Source organism: Schistosoma mansoni, chromosome 6, assembly GCF_000237925.1.
Source record: "Schistosoma mansoni strain Puerto Rico chromosome 6, complete genome".
In the NCBI taxonomy this organism is placed as follows: Eukaryota; Metazoa; Platyhelminthes; class Trematoda; order Strigeidida; family Schistosomatidae; genus Schistosoma; species Schistosoma mansoni.
The window spans coordinates 7,497,433-7,516,483 of NC_031500.1; the positions used below are offsets into that span (position 1 = coordinate 7,497,433).

At 36.8% G+C, this 19,051-nt stretch overlaps 1 protein-coding gene across 1 annotated transcript in view; it reads left to right on the top strand.

Moving 5' to 3' along the window:
• Positions 1–2,453, top strand: part of Smp_158180 (hypothetical protein) — a gene marked incomplete at both ends in the record, with an annotated part of 9,351 nt that extends 6,898 nt beyond the window's left edge. The window contains one exon of the mRNA XM_018798138.1: positions 2,239–2,453. Within this exon, the coding sequence (XP_018653110.1) occupies positions 2,239–2,453 (215 nt within the window). The remainder of the gene's footprint in view (positions 1–2,238) is intronic.
• Between the last annotated feature and the right edge of the window lie 16,598 nt (positions 2,454–19,051).

Here is a 19,051-nt window from a genome sequence, read left to right on the forward strand (position 1 = left end):
CCCATAGTAGGACGAAAACGGCCGTGCAAGTGTTTCCCAGGTTTTTCCAAATTGACTCACCGCTTTCTCAACTATAATAATTACATATTAGTTTATACAATCTGTAAATTCTTTTGTAAAGATAACAATTATTTTTGAATAATTAGTACCTTTAAAATAACTTAATAATCGTTAAATCGAAACTCAGTTCTTATTAACAGTTTCCAATAAGGCAGTTGTCTTAAAGTTACATTGAAAAACTACGGCTAATCAAGTCAGTTATATTATGGATCAAGTTGTAGTTGAATGTTTTTAAGGCTAAATATCTACACAATTTTTCGTGCTTTGTGTTGTTTAGTGTCATAATATGTGCATGGAATATAACTAACTGTCTTCTAATGCAGCAAACTGAAAAACAACTAACAGAATGAACAAATTTATAAATGGTTACCTGTCAGTTTATTAGTGGTAAATAGTTCTAATCCTAAGGGAAAGATGCGTAAACAGGCGAACTTTCATCGCCTATGGGCAATATGTGGTGATGGCTTGATTAATTAGAAGTTCAATTTGGATCGTAAGTTTTGAACCTTTTTAGCCTTTGTTAGATTGAACAATAGAATATCATCACAAATTCTCATGTAAAATGATCTGATCCAAACTCTTATTCAAATGAGAGATGAATATTTTGTCACTTCATGTAACTAGACCATTTAGCTAATAAAAATGTCATAAAAAATAAATGATAAGGCTGTCATTATCTTATATAGTCGAGTTAACTGTAGGCCGATACCATTAGCAAAATGAACCACATAAATTACATGTTTTTTTTGGGGGGTAAATTCCATTAGAATACTTGACATTTGTAGTTGATCGATTCTTAAACATGTTTTGTATGAAAATAGTTTTCATGATGGAATCATTAGAAAATTAAAGCATAGAACTTCTGTTTGATCCTTGTTTGAGACTTTCGACAGTAAACACCAAAAATCTATATGCAATTAGACCAAATATGTGCTCACTTATATTTAATTGTTTTTTGAAGAGATGAAGGTTTTTTGAATACTATTTATTAGAATTATAGATTAAACATCATTTTATTTATTATTGGGTAAAAGCTTTTATTAATTACCGAAATATATTTACTATAGTTTGTGCCTTTGACTGTTAAACTTCCACTTTCCTAGTTATTACTTTTAGTTGGATATGGAAATACTTTGGTAGATTGACTCCTTTTTGTTAAATATCATAAATCTAATATAAGATTGACTTATTTTCGGTAATCGTTTTATTTGCTGGAATGTATTAAAATGAGCTTAATATTATAGACTATAAAATTAGAAAAAACTATCAAGCTACATTTCATATTGACGTTTAAGTAAAATCACTAGCAGGCAGACAACGTTGACAAAGTGCGATTTATTTATTGTACTCAATTATTTCCTCCTCGACTTTAAAAAAGGCAATGAGTTTACTTCGAGATATAAACATACCAGGAAAGTAAGAAATTATTATTATTATTATTTAAACACATAAATATTGGTAAAAGGAAGCACCAGATATATATGCTCCATACAAATCTCATTCGATTTGTGTAGGGCTGTGATACTGCTCAGGTGCCCAAACTGAAGCAAGTGGTTTTCTTAGAGGACCACAGCCGTAGCCTTTGACCAAAAGGTCTAGTCAACAATGCAGTGGAGCATCGTAAGGAGATGCAGTCCCATGGTAGCCGGTGACCAACGATTGATTCATACTCCATTTGTTCCTTCAGGATACTGGAGCCCATGTGCACCATTGGTTTGGAATCAGGGTTTTCCAACTCCCGTAGGTGGACTATCCATGTCCACCAACCCGGTTAAAGCGCCGGACATTCGCTCTTCGTCCTCTCAGTTTCGTAAACAATACCCCCGCCACGAGAAGGCAGTGAGCAAGACTTTCCTGGCAGAGGCTTTATACGCGTGACCATGTGAGAGCATTTCGAGAGGGAGAGCGGACTCTCCCCACTCTCGGCCGTACCAGGGCATTTGGGGAAAATAAGAAATGAGTTATTCATTAAATAATTGTAACCTTTCAAATAATTTATTATTCTTTGGTGGACAAGATAATTATCTTTTACTTCCGATAATTTTCATATTTTAGTGTATGTAAACTTTTTGATTAGGACTTAAAAGGAAAGATGGAATCTAATTAATTCATTATACTATGCATTATAGTGACTTTTAACTAATATTATACTCTTTACTTTTTTCTATTTTATTTCAGATTATTCAATTGAAGAATTAACTATACAAAATCGACGATTAAATGAATCAAATGAACGGTTAGAAAATCGTCTACAATTAATTATACATAAAATAAATGAATTAGACAACCTTTATAATTCTATCAGAAATGATGGCTTCTTTAAACGGTATACAATTTTAAAAGATGCTGTCAAACGTATTGTTACTAATAATGATTTATATGAAAATCCTTAGATACAAAAATGGAACAATGAAATATTTACTTTTTTTCTCACTTGCCTTGGAGATAGTCGTTATTCATTGAAATAACACTAAAATACTAATTGAATTCTGTACACATTTTACTACTAATTTAAACAAAAGACTAAATGAGAACATCTTGATATATCATTTTAATGTGATGATATTGTTTTCTGCTTTATGTGATTGTATCCAAACAATACTACCTTAAATTTTGACTATTTATACAAGCATGTCCCATGTGTATTTTCTTTTTTACTAAATTTGTAACTTCAGTTAATTAATGAATCATGAATTGTTTTACACCTTAGAAATATGTATCCTTTTTAGTTACTTTAATGTAAAGCTTGATAAAGATAGTATTTACTAAAGATCAACCCATTAAATGATACATAACAAACTTCTGGTAAATATTACAGATTGGTTGTTTTTCTTCTTTAAAAAACAATTGAGCAGTGATAAAAGATTTTAATGTTTTTTTTCATCTGAAAATTAGATTTTCATTTTACTTTTTATGTTAATGTTTTCATACTACTTATTTACTTTTTCAGAGTACTATAATCAATTAATTAATTCATCTAAAGATCTGATAGGCGAGACTAAACTACATGGACGACCTTTGAACGAATCTAAAATGACCTTGAGAAATACTAGCCAATCAGAAGACAGTTAGTGTGCAGTAAAAATTTATTATACAAAACCAAAGAATTAAAGTGGATATACTTATTTTACATGAGTCAAAAACTTCTCAAGGTCAGATATAGGTTCAGAAGTTCTAAAATCATAGTGCATACGGTACAGGAACACATCCATATGGCTCCATAGTAGTCGACCTCTGAAACCATGATAAAGTCTCAAAAATTCTTTTAGCCTCGACCACATAGCTTCAATGTCGTTGGTATATTGGTATGGTTTAGGGTTTAAGGTTAGAGTTAAGGTTTAGGGTTATAGTTTAGGGTTAAGGATGGGACTATATATTATGGACGACCTTTGAGCGACGCAAGAGTGACTCTGAGAGTGTCAACATATTAACTAAGACTAAATGAGGGTTATAAACCTGTGTGAATAATTCAAATTATGATTTACAGCTCATGGTTAAGGTTAGGAATTATACTTAGGGTTTTCATCACGAACTGACATCAACTATAATGCCAAAACTCTATTTATACGAATGGATAATTGAATTTTGCGCAAAATCTTATGATCACTACTCTTGTAGACGCTGAATTATAACGTCTTCTCTAAAATCCGTTGTAAACCGACCTAACGTAAGCTTCAGGTACCGAACTTAGCGCTGTGACCTTGAAAACCCGCGAAAGCTTCTGATTGGCTCGTCCATATAGTTTAGTCTCGCCGATCTGATATATTCGATAGTATAATTTTTTTTAGTGAATATTTATCTGAAGCTACATATCAATGTAGGCTTTTGGCTGTTGAAGCAACGAAATTATATAGATATACATATACTGATACTTTCCACTTAAATTATTGATTTGTCGAAATTTTTTAAATTTGTATATACTTTCACCAATAACTATATTGTGAATTCACTACAATCGAGAACATGGACCACTCACTGGATTGAGTCCGTGTTACTTGAAAGTATCGTATTTTTAAATGTGACGGTTACTGGTTTGTTCACATTTTGAACTAAAGATTTGTACTCTCTACACGTCTCAAATCAGATAGAAATAGTCTACTAATACCCCCTATTTTACATGGTCTATTAGCAAATGTAAACAGACATAAATAATTATCTTTTTATACAAAACTCATCTCATTTATTTGTCCATCTTTTGACTTATGAATAAACAGAACAATATACTTAGATTAACATTGACTTGTTTAATGCATAACATAAGTGTTATCTCATCCATCTGATGCCGCAGATTTTCTTGTTTTATGAATAATAATTAACAGAAATAATTAAAATACATTATAGTTACAAAATGTAATATTCATTTACTTTTTATTTATTCACATGACGAACGAGTCACAATTTAACTGCTAATAAATTAAGCTACTTAAATTTTCTGAATGTAGACTACACCAAGATTTTTTTATACTATATGCATTTATTTACATAAGACTATTTAATAAAACCATATGCTTAGTCAAGACATCTAATCATCATAATATCTTGGTACAACTTCGTAAAAATATTTCAACACTGAACCGTTTTCGGTTGAGGTGGTTGACTTATAACAGTCTGGTTGTGTTGTCATTGACAACTGCTAAAACAATATTGTTTTCAAAAAGGAAATGTATACAGATGTAAACTGATAGACACATCACGTATAATCTGGTATTCAGTACTAACCACATTTGTAACATATTCACTAGGTTTAATGATATGATGTTGTAATGCATTTAGTTTGATATTAGGCTGCTAAGGCAGATATGTATATGTTCCCAAAATAATTCCTTAATACCATTTATGATTGAATTCATGAGTCAATTGAAGCTACAGCAGCATGAAATTTAAATGACAAATACTAAACAGGATGAAACATGAGTTCTGGATCTCATTCATGGACACTATTCAAATGTCATACTCCTACTCTTCTATTCTTTACAATTTCATACATTTTTGACTTATTTCATTGTTTTTGGGCACAAGAACTAAGGCTGTTTAAACTAAATACTTTAAAATATCCATTGGATCTACTCTCTTGCGGGAATTAACATATGTAATTCTATTTATCAACATTGAAATTTTCATACATATAGGTAAGCCAACTGTAAAATCTTAGACATATCCGGCGCAGTTACATTGTCTGTGTATTACTGCTAACCTACAGTCAGTCTTTACTCTTAACATCAAAGTATTCTTAATACAGAAACGCATACATATTATTTGTTGACGTACATACAGAAATGCTTAATTGCGAAAAAAAAGGAATGAAGATTCATTCTTAGCCTAACTGACAGTTATTAAAGGCCTACACAATACAGTGTGGTCTTTTTTCAATTTCAAAGAGGTAATAATTAGGAATAATATAGGAAAATAAGTAATCTAAAGTGATTTATAAATTGTAGTGTTGGGTGTCATTAAAAACACATCCTCTTTAAATAGAAAATTGAACGGAAAATGTTTTGATATACTAACACAACATATGAAGTACAGAAGAGGTCGGAAAAACTTCACACTAAGATAGATAACATCGGAAACTTTTTAAAACAAAATCATTAATAATACAGAATTCGTGTGTCCTTATCTGAGTTTTCCGAACTTTTCGTAATCAAAGGAATAGTACGATTTCCCTTTTGTACATTCTACTACTCGCTTCTGCCAAAGTAAAAACATAGGCATTTAACTACCCAGTTTTCTATATTTACCCTAACAAAAATAATGTAGCAGAGGTCTTAGAAGAGGATTTTAAGCATAAGCGAAATCCAGAGAAGTAGGTGTTTAAACGAATACACTTGAAAGCACACATACATAGCCTTCAACCATCCATCTTTCGGTGTATTTTGCTAATCTGATCTCCACGTGTTATACCAACACCGTGATTTCGCTGTACTGAAACTCTTTTTTCTGTCTGACGCCTGTCGAAACTTCGACGCTACGTTTCTCTACATACTACTCACAAGCCATCTTGTGAGTAGCGTGCACTACAGAGGGAGTATACTTATTAGTTTGTCCTAAACTGCAAGCTACATAATTATGTGTGACAATTGCTATAACAAAATCTTTCTTTTATATTTTTAACCAAAATAATGTGGATCAATGTGGCTTGTTGATGAAATTAAAAGGTGTACTTGTAGTTTCTTCATCATTTGTATAAAAGTAAATTATTCATATCGGTCTCTATATAACATGATAATAAGTAAACAAACTCATCAAAGGTAATGTCTCTGACTTCCTTTCACGTTTCTGGTATTACGTTTATGAAAATAAGAATCAATAAATATTATGCCTAACAGATAAACAAACTGTCAACACAATCCTTGGAATAAACTATAGTAATGTTATAGTGAATAAGAACACGAGTGGGGACAATCGATTCTAATAGGAAGTAAAATTACAGCATAGGCCGTCCACCAGCATTCTCCATCCAACCCTGCCCTGGGCAGTCCTTTCCAGTTCTTTCCAATTGCTATTCATCTTTTTCATATCTGCGATTGCCTTGTAATGCACATTGGTAATTTCCTCAATGTATGTCCTATCCACTTCCAACGTCTTTTCCTAATTTCCTCTTCGGCTGGAAGCTGGTTCGTCCTCTTCCATAAAACGCTGTTGCTGATAGTATCCGGCCAATGAATGTTGAGTACTTTGCATAAACAACTGTTTATAAATACTTGTAACTTCTTGAAGATGTATGTAGTAGTTCTCCACGTCTGAGCTCCGTACAGTAGGACTGTCTTGACGTTCGTATTCAAGATTCTGTGATGTTTGAATGAATCAATGACTTCTTTGTATTGATGACTGTTGTGATTTTGAATTCCAAATACAATACATTCGTTCGGGCTCATCTAATACTTCTTGAATAAATTGCGTTATTCCTGGGATTACTAGTCTATACTACAATTTAAATACTTCTGATTATCATATTGGCGTCGCGATTCAGCCTGTGATGGAACCGTTGGATATAAATTCAGATCTTAATGCTTTTGAGGAGTACATGGAGAGGTTCGAAATCTGGGCTATGACCAAGGAAGACGATGAAGATTTTAATATTGTGGCCCATTTTCTTACATTCATCGGAAACGAAGCATACAGCCTTATAAAGACTTTGGCACTTCCAGACAAACCGATTTCACTCCCCTATGCAACTCTCAAGCAACTACTGTTGGATCATGTAAAGTATAAAAATTGTAAATGCGGTAAGAGAGAAAAATTCGATAAAATGACTCTACAGAAGATCAGAAATTCCACTACTTTACTAAGTCGTCGCAGTTCGATGCGTAATCAAAGTTATTCAGATAATACTTCATTGAGCTGTGAAACAGTCCATGAAGATGAGCACGAGTTTAGTAAATGCTTGTTCTGCGGCAAGTTTCACCCATGTAATTCATGTGTATTTCGTAATTCTAAATGTTTTAAATGTGGTAAAACTGGACACATTCAGTTAGTTTGTAATACCACGGTTCATTTTACTGAAAGTAACGCTAAGATGGATGTTTCTAATGATCAGTTATCTTTATCTAAAAGTGGTATAACGTCACATAATAGTCCAGAGTTGAATGAAACCCAGAATCATTGTGAGACAAAAAATTTTAATCAACAAACTTATTGGATTTCTCGTGTTATTGTACCAGATATGGTTTGTCGTAATAATTCATATACTTCTGATGATATTTCTGACAACTCCGAGAATAAAATGTTGAATGAGTTGAATCATGATCAAAAACCAGATTCAGTTTTGGTAGATGCTGATTTTTCTTATTATCCATTATTCTCTAATGAAACTCTTAATAAATTCGAGGGAAATATTTCAGAAAAATCAAATTCTGATATCATATTAAATGTCATTTACCCTAACAATGAATTTATCTCTAGTGATATTCCTAATGAATGTGACAAATATGTTCTTGATGAGTCGAATTCTAGTCACATTTCTGATGTTATTGTGTCAGATGTTGTATATTCTCACGAACAATGTTTGTTGAGTAGAATCCCTATTCGGTGGTATGATGAATCAGATGGGATAGCGAAATTCTCCGAAGCAACAAGAGAACCAGTTTGCCCAGAAGTGAAGTTTGCACAGACAGAGAATCCAAATCAAGTCCAAGATTATCGTAATGAGTATGAGGCAGATGAATGTTTTCCATTCGATTGTTTCGCAGGTAATCAAGCCTACTTGAATCACATGTGTTAATTACATATATCAATGCATATCTATCTGTGTATTCTAGTATGAATAACAAAAAGAATATGTATCATAATTTTTATGCAAGTCAAAGTCACAGGATGGAATACCTCAAATTATATATCAGTGTTTATCTCTAAATACTCACATACAGTAGTCGATGCGTGAGATTTGAGAAGATAATGCGAATTGGGAACGTCATATTGGTTAAAACATTGCAACGTAAGGACCCAACATTATTTCGTGGAGGAGGATAGTGTTGGAAAGTCTATGATGCAAATTCTAAATATCAATGGTTTCACTACACAACCGACATGATGATTGTATACAATTCCAGAACCCAGGTGAATCTGTTCCAATTTCGGTTGTTAATCCTAATACTCACGAGTGTATTCTAGATAGAACAGAGCTTACATTCAATACACTGTCGAACAGATGCAAGATGAACTTAAGAAGAAAACATACAATCGATTACAGACATTTACACTCCAATTTGAGCTGTGGAAGATGTGATGTTTGAATGAATCAATGACTTCTTTGTATTGATGACTGTTGTGATTTTGAATTCCAAATACAATACATTCGTTCGGGCTCATCTAATACTTCTTGAATAAATTGCGTTATTCCTGGGATTACTAGTCTATACTACAATTTAAATACTTCTAATTATCATAGATTCTCACTTTGGAATTAGTTGACAGTTGTTTGGAATTTCATATGTTCTTCAATTGTAGAAATGCTGCCCTTGCTTTGCCAATCCTCGTCTTTACATCTGCCTCAGATCCTCCTTGTTAATCAGTGATGCTCCCCAGGTACTTGAATGTTTCCACCTCTTCCAGAGTTTCGCCATCAAGTGTGGTTGGGTTGGTGTTCTCCGTGTTGTATATGGGAATCTTGCTTTTTCCTTTGTGAATGTTGAGGCCTATCGATGCGGAGGCTGCTGCTACATTACTTGTCTTCGTCTGTATTTGTTCATGTGTATGAGATAGGAGGGCTAGATCATCTGCGAAGTCCAAATCGTCTAATTGGTTCCGAGATGTCCATTGTATTCCGAGCTTCCCCTCAGATGTTGAGGTCTTCATAATCTAGTCAATCACCAGAAGAAAGAGGAAGGGGGAGAGTAGATAGCCTTGTCTGACTCCGGTCCTTACTGGAAATGCATCTGTCAGCTGTCCTCCATGCACGACTCTGCACGGTAGTCCATCGTATGAGTTCTGGATAATGTTGACAATCTTCTCTGGAACTCCATAGTGTCGAAGAAGTTTCCATAATGTTGTCCAGTCCAAACTGTCAAACGCCTTCTAATAGTCGATGAAGTTGATGTAAAGTGATGAGTTCTACTCAACTAATTGTTCGACGATGATCCGTAGTGACGCGATTTGGTCTGTGCACGATCGATCCTTACGGAAGCAAGTCTTTTGATCTCGAAGTCGGGCGTCTACTGCTTCTTTCATCCGGTTCAGCTACACTCTGTTGAAAACTTCTCCTGGTACTGACAACAGTGTGATGCCTCTGTAATTCCCACATATGCTCAGATCTCCTTTCTTTGGTATCTTGATGAGGTATCTTTCTTTCCAGTCCGTTGGCACTTGTTCTTCCTTTCAAATCTTCTTGAATAAAAGGTGAGGCATGTTTGTAGGTACTCCTATGTTTAACTTCAGTGCTTCAGCTGGTATATTTTCAGGTCCTGCCGCTTTTCGCTCTTGGTTTGTCTGATGGACATCTTGACCTTTTCGGTCGTTGATGGAGTGACAGATATAGGAAGGTCTGTGTGTGTTGCTTCAATTTCCGGTGGATTCACTGGAGTTGGCCTATTCAGAAGTTCCTCGAAGTATTCAGCCCATCTTTTCCTCTGTTCTCGAATCTCCGTGATTGTCTTCCCTTCTTTGTCCTTGACTGGTCTCTCCGATTTGCTATATCTCCCTGCCAGTTTCTTCATAAGAACCATATAGTAAATAGTTAATTTGCAGAATAACAATCCATTGTCTCAAACTTGACTATTTCTTTTGCAAATATCAGATCACCGTCTCAGATTTTATTGTTCATGCAATATTCACACCAATGGCGTTCCGTTCCCGTTCTTTCCTTATCGATCTTCTACTGAAATACATTCGATGCCTGACTATCGTTATATACTACTTATGTTTATTTATTTATTTAAACACTTATGTATTGGTACAAAAGTGCACCAGATACATATGCGCCACACAAAATAATGAAAGTAAGAAGAGAAGGGATGAAAAGATAAGGCGGACTGAAATATACAACCAGAAGACTCTTTCAGTTAAGAAATTTAGAACCACTCTTTATGAAGAAAGTAAAAGAAGGTTACAGCAGGATCGCTACTGGCTTCTATTCTGAGCCATATCTGATAACGTCTCTAGCCACTGTGTTGCACCATCTCTCGGACCCCAGCCAGGGAGTCATGAAGGACCGACAGAAGCTAGCCCTTTATAGCTTTCTTTCATACCACGACACCATGTCATACACTGACCACCTCTCCGCTTTTTCCAACCAGTCTCAGAGTCGGTAAATAATGCACGACGTGGACGTCTCTGAGGAACGATTCGTAGGACATGTCCAAGCCACCGACGTCGGTGTTTCAAGATGGTGACACCAATTGAATTATCGTCTCTGCGCCCGAACACACGATGCCGAACCTCTGCATTGCTAACATGGCGTTGCCACCAGATGTCAGCAATCGTTCGGAGACAACGACGATCAAACACAGATATTCATGTAACATTCTCAACTTGGAGAAGCCAGGTTTCACAAGCATAGAGCAAAACTGCTCTCACCGACGCGTTATAGATCCGACCTTTTACAGCCAGACTAACATCACGAAGGCGCCAAAGATGGTCCAGATTGGCATAAGCCGCTCTGGCTTTCATTATACATGCATCAATCTCAGTCCTGTCCAACGAATCGAAGGCAGCCCTGATATCAAGAAACACTACGATTGTTGGCCTGCGATAAGTATGACGGTGTTCTAACATTTGGTGGAGGGTGAAGAAGTGATCAATGCATCCTCGACCAGAACGAAAACCAGCCTGCTCCTCGCGAGTCTATCGTTCTCGGGTTTTAAACAACCTACGAAGAATGATAGAAGCCAATAGTTTGGACGCAATTGGAAGTAGACTTATCCCCCGATAGTTGTTACAGGAACAACGTGAACCCTTTTTAAAGATAGGGACGACTATCGACTCATTCCATGATGTTGGAACACTTTCTAGCTCCCAAACCTTTGCAAAAAACACCGTCAGTTTCTTAGCCAGAAAGTCACTACCATCTTTAAAAAGAGCTGGAGGTAAGTCATCTGGGCCCGGTGATTTGTAACGTTTCAAGAGTTGGAGTTCCTTGCGGACTTCCGCCTCGTTTGGTGGATCAGTCGTCACCGGCCATGGGGGGCAGGACAAACTGGTTGATGTTGCCGGAGCAGCAGGCCAGTTGAACTGCCCTTCGAAAAATTCCGCCCATCGTCCAAGACGTCGAGAGGTGTTAGTGATTGGCATCCCGTCATCCTCGTAGATTGTTTCACTCACACCAGACTTCTTGCTGCCAGTGGCTCGGATGAGTTGGAAGAGCTTCCGGCAGTTACCAGATGCAGCTGCTGCTTCCATCTCATTAGCACGCTCCGAACACCAGGCTTCTCGGTCCTTACGCAAGCTTTGCCCGATTTCACTACGTAACAGCCTTCGTTTGTGGTCAAACTCACGGTCACCCGGAGTAGACCGACGGGCTTCCATCAGTTGTAAGGAGCCAGAAGAAACCCAGTGCTTGTAAGCGGGACGTTTCGCGAAGCTGCAAGCGGCTTTACTCGCCATTTTCATGGCGTCGAGAAGATTCAACCAATGCTCATCTATACTTTTCGGTGGGATGGTAGCTAGCCTAGAAGCCAGCTCCGCTCGATACTTACTTGCAACAGAAGTTGCAGCCAGTTTACTAACATCGGTCCGTTGATGGCGGTCAATCCTTCGGCCACTGAAAAGTAAGGTGAGATTAGAACAAACAAAGGCATGATAAGAGTGCAGATAGGTACTCCGAAAGGAGCGGAAGTCTTGTAAACAATCACGCCAGAGGTAGCCGATAACGATGTGATCAATCTGAGTCTAGGTTTGAGATGAAGAGGGAGTACGTCAAGTAGCACATCGATGATGACTGTGTCGGTAGTTAGTGCTAACCAGAAACAGGTTGTGGTCTACGCACAGTTGCAGTAGACGATTACTGTTATCCGACCTGCGACTAACAAGTCCCTATCGGCCACCTAAACGACTCTCTTCTGTGCCTAGACGCCCGACATGAGCATTCAAGTCTTCGGCTAGCACCACAATAACTGTCGAAAGCACTTTCTGTAAAAGAACAGTTAACTGGTGGTAACACTCATCTTTGACCTCATTCGGGTTTCAATCTGTCGGGGCATAGGCGGAGATGACGAAAAGACACCGTTTCTCACGCCGATTTCTTCTCATTTTGATGGAACTTTCTAATCTAACAGCACATAACCGACTGTTAATGGGGATCCAATCGATTAGTGCTGCCTCAGCTCTAGCGCTTAGTGCGACACCAACGCCAGCGAGACCGGACGAAGATGCCAAAGAACCCCCGGATAAACGCGCATGAAGCAGGCTTTTTGAAGCGACAGATGGAGAGCGAATTTGTATTTCTTCACTAGTCTTGAATACGGGTCTCGAATAGACTACGGACATCGATGTTAAAACTTTCTAAAGACAAATCCAAACCTATTTGCTGTCCGATCTGCATTAGTGTGTAAGCGATGAAGGAAGCCAGCTTGAATGGTATACGTGGTTTCAGAAAGAATGTTTCAGTATTCGTAGTCAGTGGTAGCATTCAACTTTCAACCAGTCAGTGACTGCAGATCGTTTATATCGTTAAATCTTTCCCCAGATGACATACCTAACCTAAATTCCTTACTACTGTTTACATCTCCAATTTGAAGTTAGGCTTTATTATGGTCGAAAAATTATTGAAATTTAATTAATAGTTTGGGACTCTCAATAACGCACATTTACAACGCATGAAATTAAACTGAGAGTTTCAATTCTATCACCATAAGACAACTAAGTCACTGGCGATAACTGCTACAACCACAAAATGATTAAGCCACTAATACGGTGCATCTGAAAACTGTTTCCACATCATGTAATCGTTACAGTTATTAATGATTAAATTACCTGAAAATTCCATGTTTATATACGCCAATTGCTTGTAGAATAATAGTTACAATCGATGTCAACGGTTTAATCACACAAAACTGTAAAGTAGCCTATTGAAATAAACAGAAATGAATAATGGAGAGCGAATTTGTAGTACTTCACTAGAGTCTTGAATACGGGTCTCGGATAGACAGCAAACGTCAACATTAAGACTTTCCAAAGACAAAGCCAGCCCCATCTGTTGTCCGATCTGCATTAGTGTGCGAACGTTGAAGGAAGCCAGCTTGAACGGCGTACGTGGTTTCATAAAGACTGCGTCAGTATTCGTAATCGGTGGCAGAATTCACTTTCAACCAGACAGTGACTGGAGATCGTTTAGATAGGACAGAGTGTCCACCATGGGCGAGCTACTGCATAAGTTGGAAAGGAAGGATACACAATTTGGGAATAAAGGGAGTGAAAAATCGACGTAGTAAATAATAGTATTAACAATAACAATAACAATAATAATAATAATAATAATAATAATAATAATAATAATAATGTAAATTGTCTTTTTTCTATTAGGAACGAGAGCAGTGTGGTTAGTGTAGTGCATCATTTCATGTCATTTGTGTGTGGGCTGTGATACTGCTCAGGTGCCCAAACTGAAACAGGTGGTTTTCTTAAGGGACCACACCCCGAGCCTTTGACCAAAAGGTCTGATCCACAAGGCAGTGGAGCATCGTGAGGAGATGCAGTCCCATGGTAGCCGGTGTCCAACGATTGATCCATACGCCATTCGTTCTTTCAGGATACTGGAGCCCATGTGCACCATTGGTTTGGAATCAGGGTTTTCCAACTCCCGTAGGTGGACTATCCATGTCCACCAACCCGGTTAAAGCGCCGGACATTCGCTCTTCGTCCTCTCACTTTCGTAAACAACACACCCGCCACGAGAAGGCAGTGAGTAGGACTTCCCTGGCAGAGGCTATATTCGCGTGGCTATGTGAGAGCATTTCGAGAGGGAGAGCGGACTCTCCCCACTCTCGGCCGTACCAGGGCATTTGGGGGTATACTTATGTAGATATAAGTAACCCACACCACAATATCACTGATTTTCAAACACTCAGTCACTTGACGTTTTATAACCACATTTTCAGTAAATGTTAGTACAAAATTTCCCTACAAACTAGAAAGAATAGTAAAAGTGTAGCATCAGTTTATATGTTAAGCCCATATACTTTATTCTAGCTACTGGTCAAGCCAATTCGCCTATCCATTATGAGTCATATTTTGATCTGGTTAATTATTCGCTTAATAACCTTGACTATATTTTTATATGAGCGTATATGTGTATGCACACTTCGTATCTTATTCATCATATGTCTGTCATTCATTTTTGTCTGACTATAAATGTTGATTAACGCTTGCTTAAAATGAGTTGGCTTCCCCGCCATCTCCAATGAGCATCATTTTTGCTTCGTTCCGCTCTCATCTATTTGCTTCATCACTCTGATTCCCTGGCCAGACCAATGAGTGTAGAAATTATATTTTATTCTAAATCCATTCTCGTATTTGACTTATTTAACTCCGTTATTCACTAACGCGGATAAAGTCATTTATTACATACGAGGATAGACAGTACGTACGATCAAAAAGGAATCAGATTTACAGCGCTACAGAATTGGATGCCTCGCCGAACGAACACGGACCAGAATCGACAACCTCTACGTACGAACTCACTACATAATTGGCGACCGCAACAAGCGAACACAAACCAAAAATGGAACCGCCGACGAAATATTCCGTTATGATTCGAATAATCATCATATGCTCATTATTACAATAATGTCATATCATCATCTAACGTGGAATTATTGTTTTTGTTCGTATTGACATTAAACTATGACATTTACGCAATCGAATCACTGATCAAACAAATTATAATTATATGGACATTACACGTTATGATATTCGAAACTCACTGGATTATTTTTATTATCCAATGACGTAAAATTTCCCTGATTTAAGTGAGTTTGTTCCAATTTTTTTCATGTCATTTTCGGTCTAATATTACACTCTAGACATAAGTTTGGAGTCACACTCCTGATAGTAGGAACTTATGTTCTCGACGTAACTAATGTTCATTCATCCCATTGGTACGCAGCAATCGTCGTTCCCTATATTTTCATCGACAACCTAAACCGAACTTCTGCAATTTTTGTTTCACGATGATCCCTACTTTAATGTTCATACACAAATCAAGTATTCGACGCCGCATTACCAGCCGATTATTAATAATTATGTTCATATTATCTATTCATTCACATCTATAACTGAATGCTGCATCATCCATTACCCATCAAAACTATTCGATTATTGCAATTAATATTCTATTTCCATTGCACTGTACGCCAGAACATAGAGTTTAGAGCTAATCTCTCTAAGATACACTCTTGTTTATCACATTCAAGTCAGTCTCACTCGCCGTCATCGATAATTATATGTATTGGTATTTTTATCATGTCTTAATACGGTTTCGTAACAAACGAGGTTGAGCGCATATCCCTCTAACTACACAAACCACTCTAGGCTTCTAGACCAAAAAGGAATACGACTCCGCATATCTCGTCTCAGCAGTCATTATCCTGTTCCTCTGGTCATTCTACTAATACATATTTAGCGATAACTCAACGCAAACGACAACGTACACTGACTTCGCATTTTATTATCATTATCAATAGCAGTATAGCAATGAATATCAATCGTTGGTGAAGTCATCATCCTACGGCTGGATTATTTTTATCCCACATAAACTTCAGTTATGTAAATTCGAATACACTCATCGCCAATCGAACCTATTTACTCTACTGCAGCTTATCAGAACATACTAATATTTCACTGTTTTTATCCTCATGTTCAGTCAGCACCACAGAGCAATTACTGTTATACTTTATTTTCACGACATTTCGAATCGCTCATATGAACATGTTATTTTATCATCCAGATAGTCACGACATAAATGCATGTTAACATTTTTTGTACGCTTACTAATTTACTCATAATCACACGGTAACGTTTCCGTTTCTGTCCTCATTTTGAGAATATTCATGTACATTTTTACATAAGTATGACACTTTCGTATAATACACTCACCCTTCATTTGACAGGTATTGTACAATTTTCTCACTACATGTTAACACTATTCATATACCACTTCAATGTTATATTTCGAAAACAGACATCTTTTTTTATAAATGTGCTATTTTCTACTAGGGTAGCGCGTTTCGTCCTGGTTGGGACTCGTCAGCTAGATGTACCTGCACCACAGAGTTGATGTTCACTCTGGGACTCGAACCCAATGCCTTTCGCTTCAAACGCAGTCCTAAGACATCAATGCGAAGATTCAAACAAAACAATACTAAGTGAGTTTGAACTTCACCTCATTGCACAAGTAAATGGCTATCAGGACCCAGTGGCCGAGTGGATAACGCGATTGCGTTTGAAGCGGAAATACTGGGTTCGAGTCCCAGAGTGAACATCAACTCTGAGATGCAAGTACACGCAACTGACGAGTCCTAAATAGGACGAAACGCGCGTCCTGGATTTCCACTGCTAGCCACTATCCATCTTTGCTTACCAAGGCGAATACTGTTTTACAATGAACATAAAATTGTGATTGGTGGATAGACAAGACATAGTCATACAAGGTCAAAGGAAGTTAGTGTGGTAGTGAGCGTTTCACCTTATCATTGGTATGTTCGTCTATCGACCTCTTTTTACACAAGATAAACAAGAATAAGTGAAATACTGATTTTTCAGTATGATCGTGGATATTGTTGAATTTCATTGCATTCATGAACCGCTCTAAATTAGATCACCATTGAAAACCTGGAGGCACTGAACGGTCGTTTGTTCCTAGTATGGGAAACCTCAGCAGTGAGCATCAACGGCTCCGCAACTGGGAATCGTGACAGTTGTATATCCGCACCGTTGAGGATTCTCATACTAGTTCACTGCTTCCAGGTTTTCAATGGTGGTCTAACTTAGATCGATTCATGATTTCAACGCATCCCATTGAGAGAATGTTATTGTAGCTGATTATTAATTTTGAAAATTAGGATCAGTAACAAATGACTATTAGATATTGGAAGTAGAACGGGTTTACCTGGTTTCGTAAAAACAAGCGATATCAGTAGCAAGTGTTATATCCTAGTGAAGACATAAGTACAGGTAACTTCCGGGACCTATTAATGGACTATTATTCTACATATATATTCATCTTATTATATGCTTCATTTCGACCTATAGATTATAATTATACGACTTACTGTTCCTAAATTATACTCAGTTTATTGATTACTGTTTCCCACGTTCACAGCCACATTTGGCTTGATCTTGTACAAATATTATTTCCTATTTTATGGTGTGACGCGGTCTGTCTGTCTGGTATATAAACCAAGTATGCTTGAAATAAATGATTCACGTGGTTGAAGCTGCAATTGGAGTTTTTGGACTCAATTGGAAAAGCTAGGCGGATAAGGGACCGATAAGGGCGCTAGACTGTTCATACCGGTTGAACGTCATTGATTTGGCACAGTGCTAAGATTGGATAAGTCGTATTTCGATTGGCTGATGATTCACGTGATAAGAATCCGGGCATAAAAAATCATAACGAATTGGATACAGCCTTCTTTATTTCTTAAATTCATAACAAAAAGTGAGACCCCTAGAAGCGTACCTCCGAGTACGACTCAGCTTGTCTATGAAAAGCAATAATGGTTCACTTTAAAAAAAGACCATAGATCGTATTCCTGTCAGAATCTTTTAAATTGATCAATGCAGTCAACAGAACTGTTAAATCGAGTTCAAACTTAGAACACATACACCAAAGTTGCTACAGTAATTGACCGACTCATGTTCAAGTCTTGCATACTAAACCAACATGCTTAATCTCTCACTCTTTCGTAGTACTATCCGCCTTTGTCTTTCTTATGCTTATTGATCAAACATTATTTTTCCTTTCTAAGATTTCAAAACTATTATTTATTTCATATGACAATATATTTTTTGCTTTTCGTCTCATTCACCTTATAATTATCAGGTAGGCAATAATGTCTCATGCAACAAACGTCTTGATCTTGTCACTTTTCACTAACCACTTTAATATGTACAAAAAAACTCTCATTTCATAAGTTCAATTATTTAGAATCCGTGTGCCCTAAAATTGGCTTTTCCTAATGACTATGAATTTGGACCTACAGTCGCAGAAATAGGTGATTTTGCTGGATGGTAAATCTGCGTTCAAATATTCTCGTTACAGTGATTGCCTACTTTAACCATCTGCCAGTAGCTACAGAAATTGTTAGTAATTTTCTCAAGATTGTGATGGAAGTGTGAAACCAAGCTTATTGGATACAAAGAAAGATTAAAAGAGAAATCAGAATTGAAACTCAAGAAATAATAATTATATGTAGTCAATAGTTGAGTATAGGAATCCTATGGAGTTTGAATGTCTTTTATAATTCAGTATTTGAGGGATTTAGGAATGAATTTTTAATATAGATGGGGACTGTTGGGTTAAAAATACCAAGTCAAAACATTCCATTGATTAATTGAAATG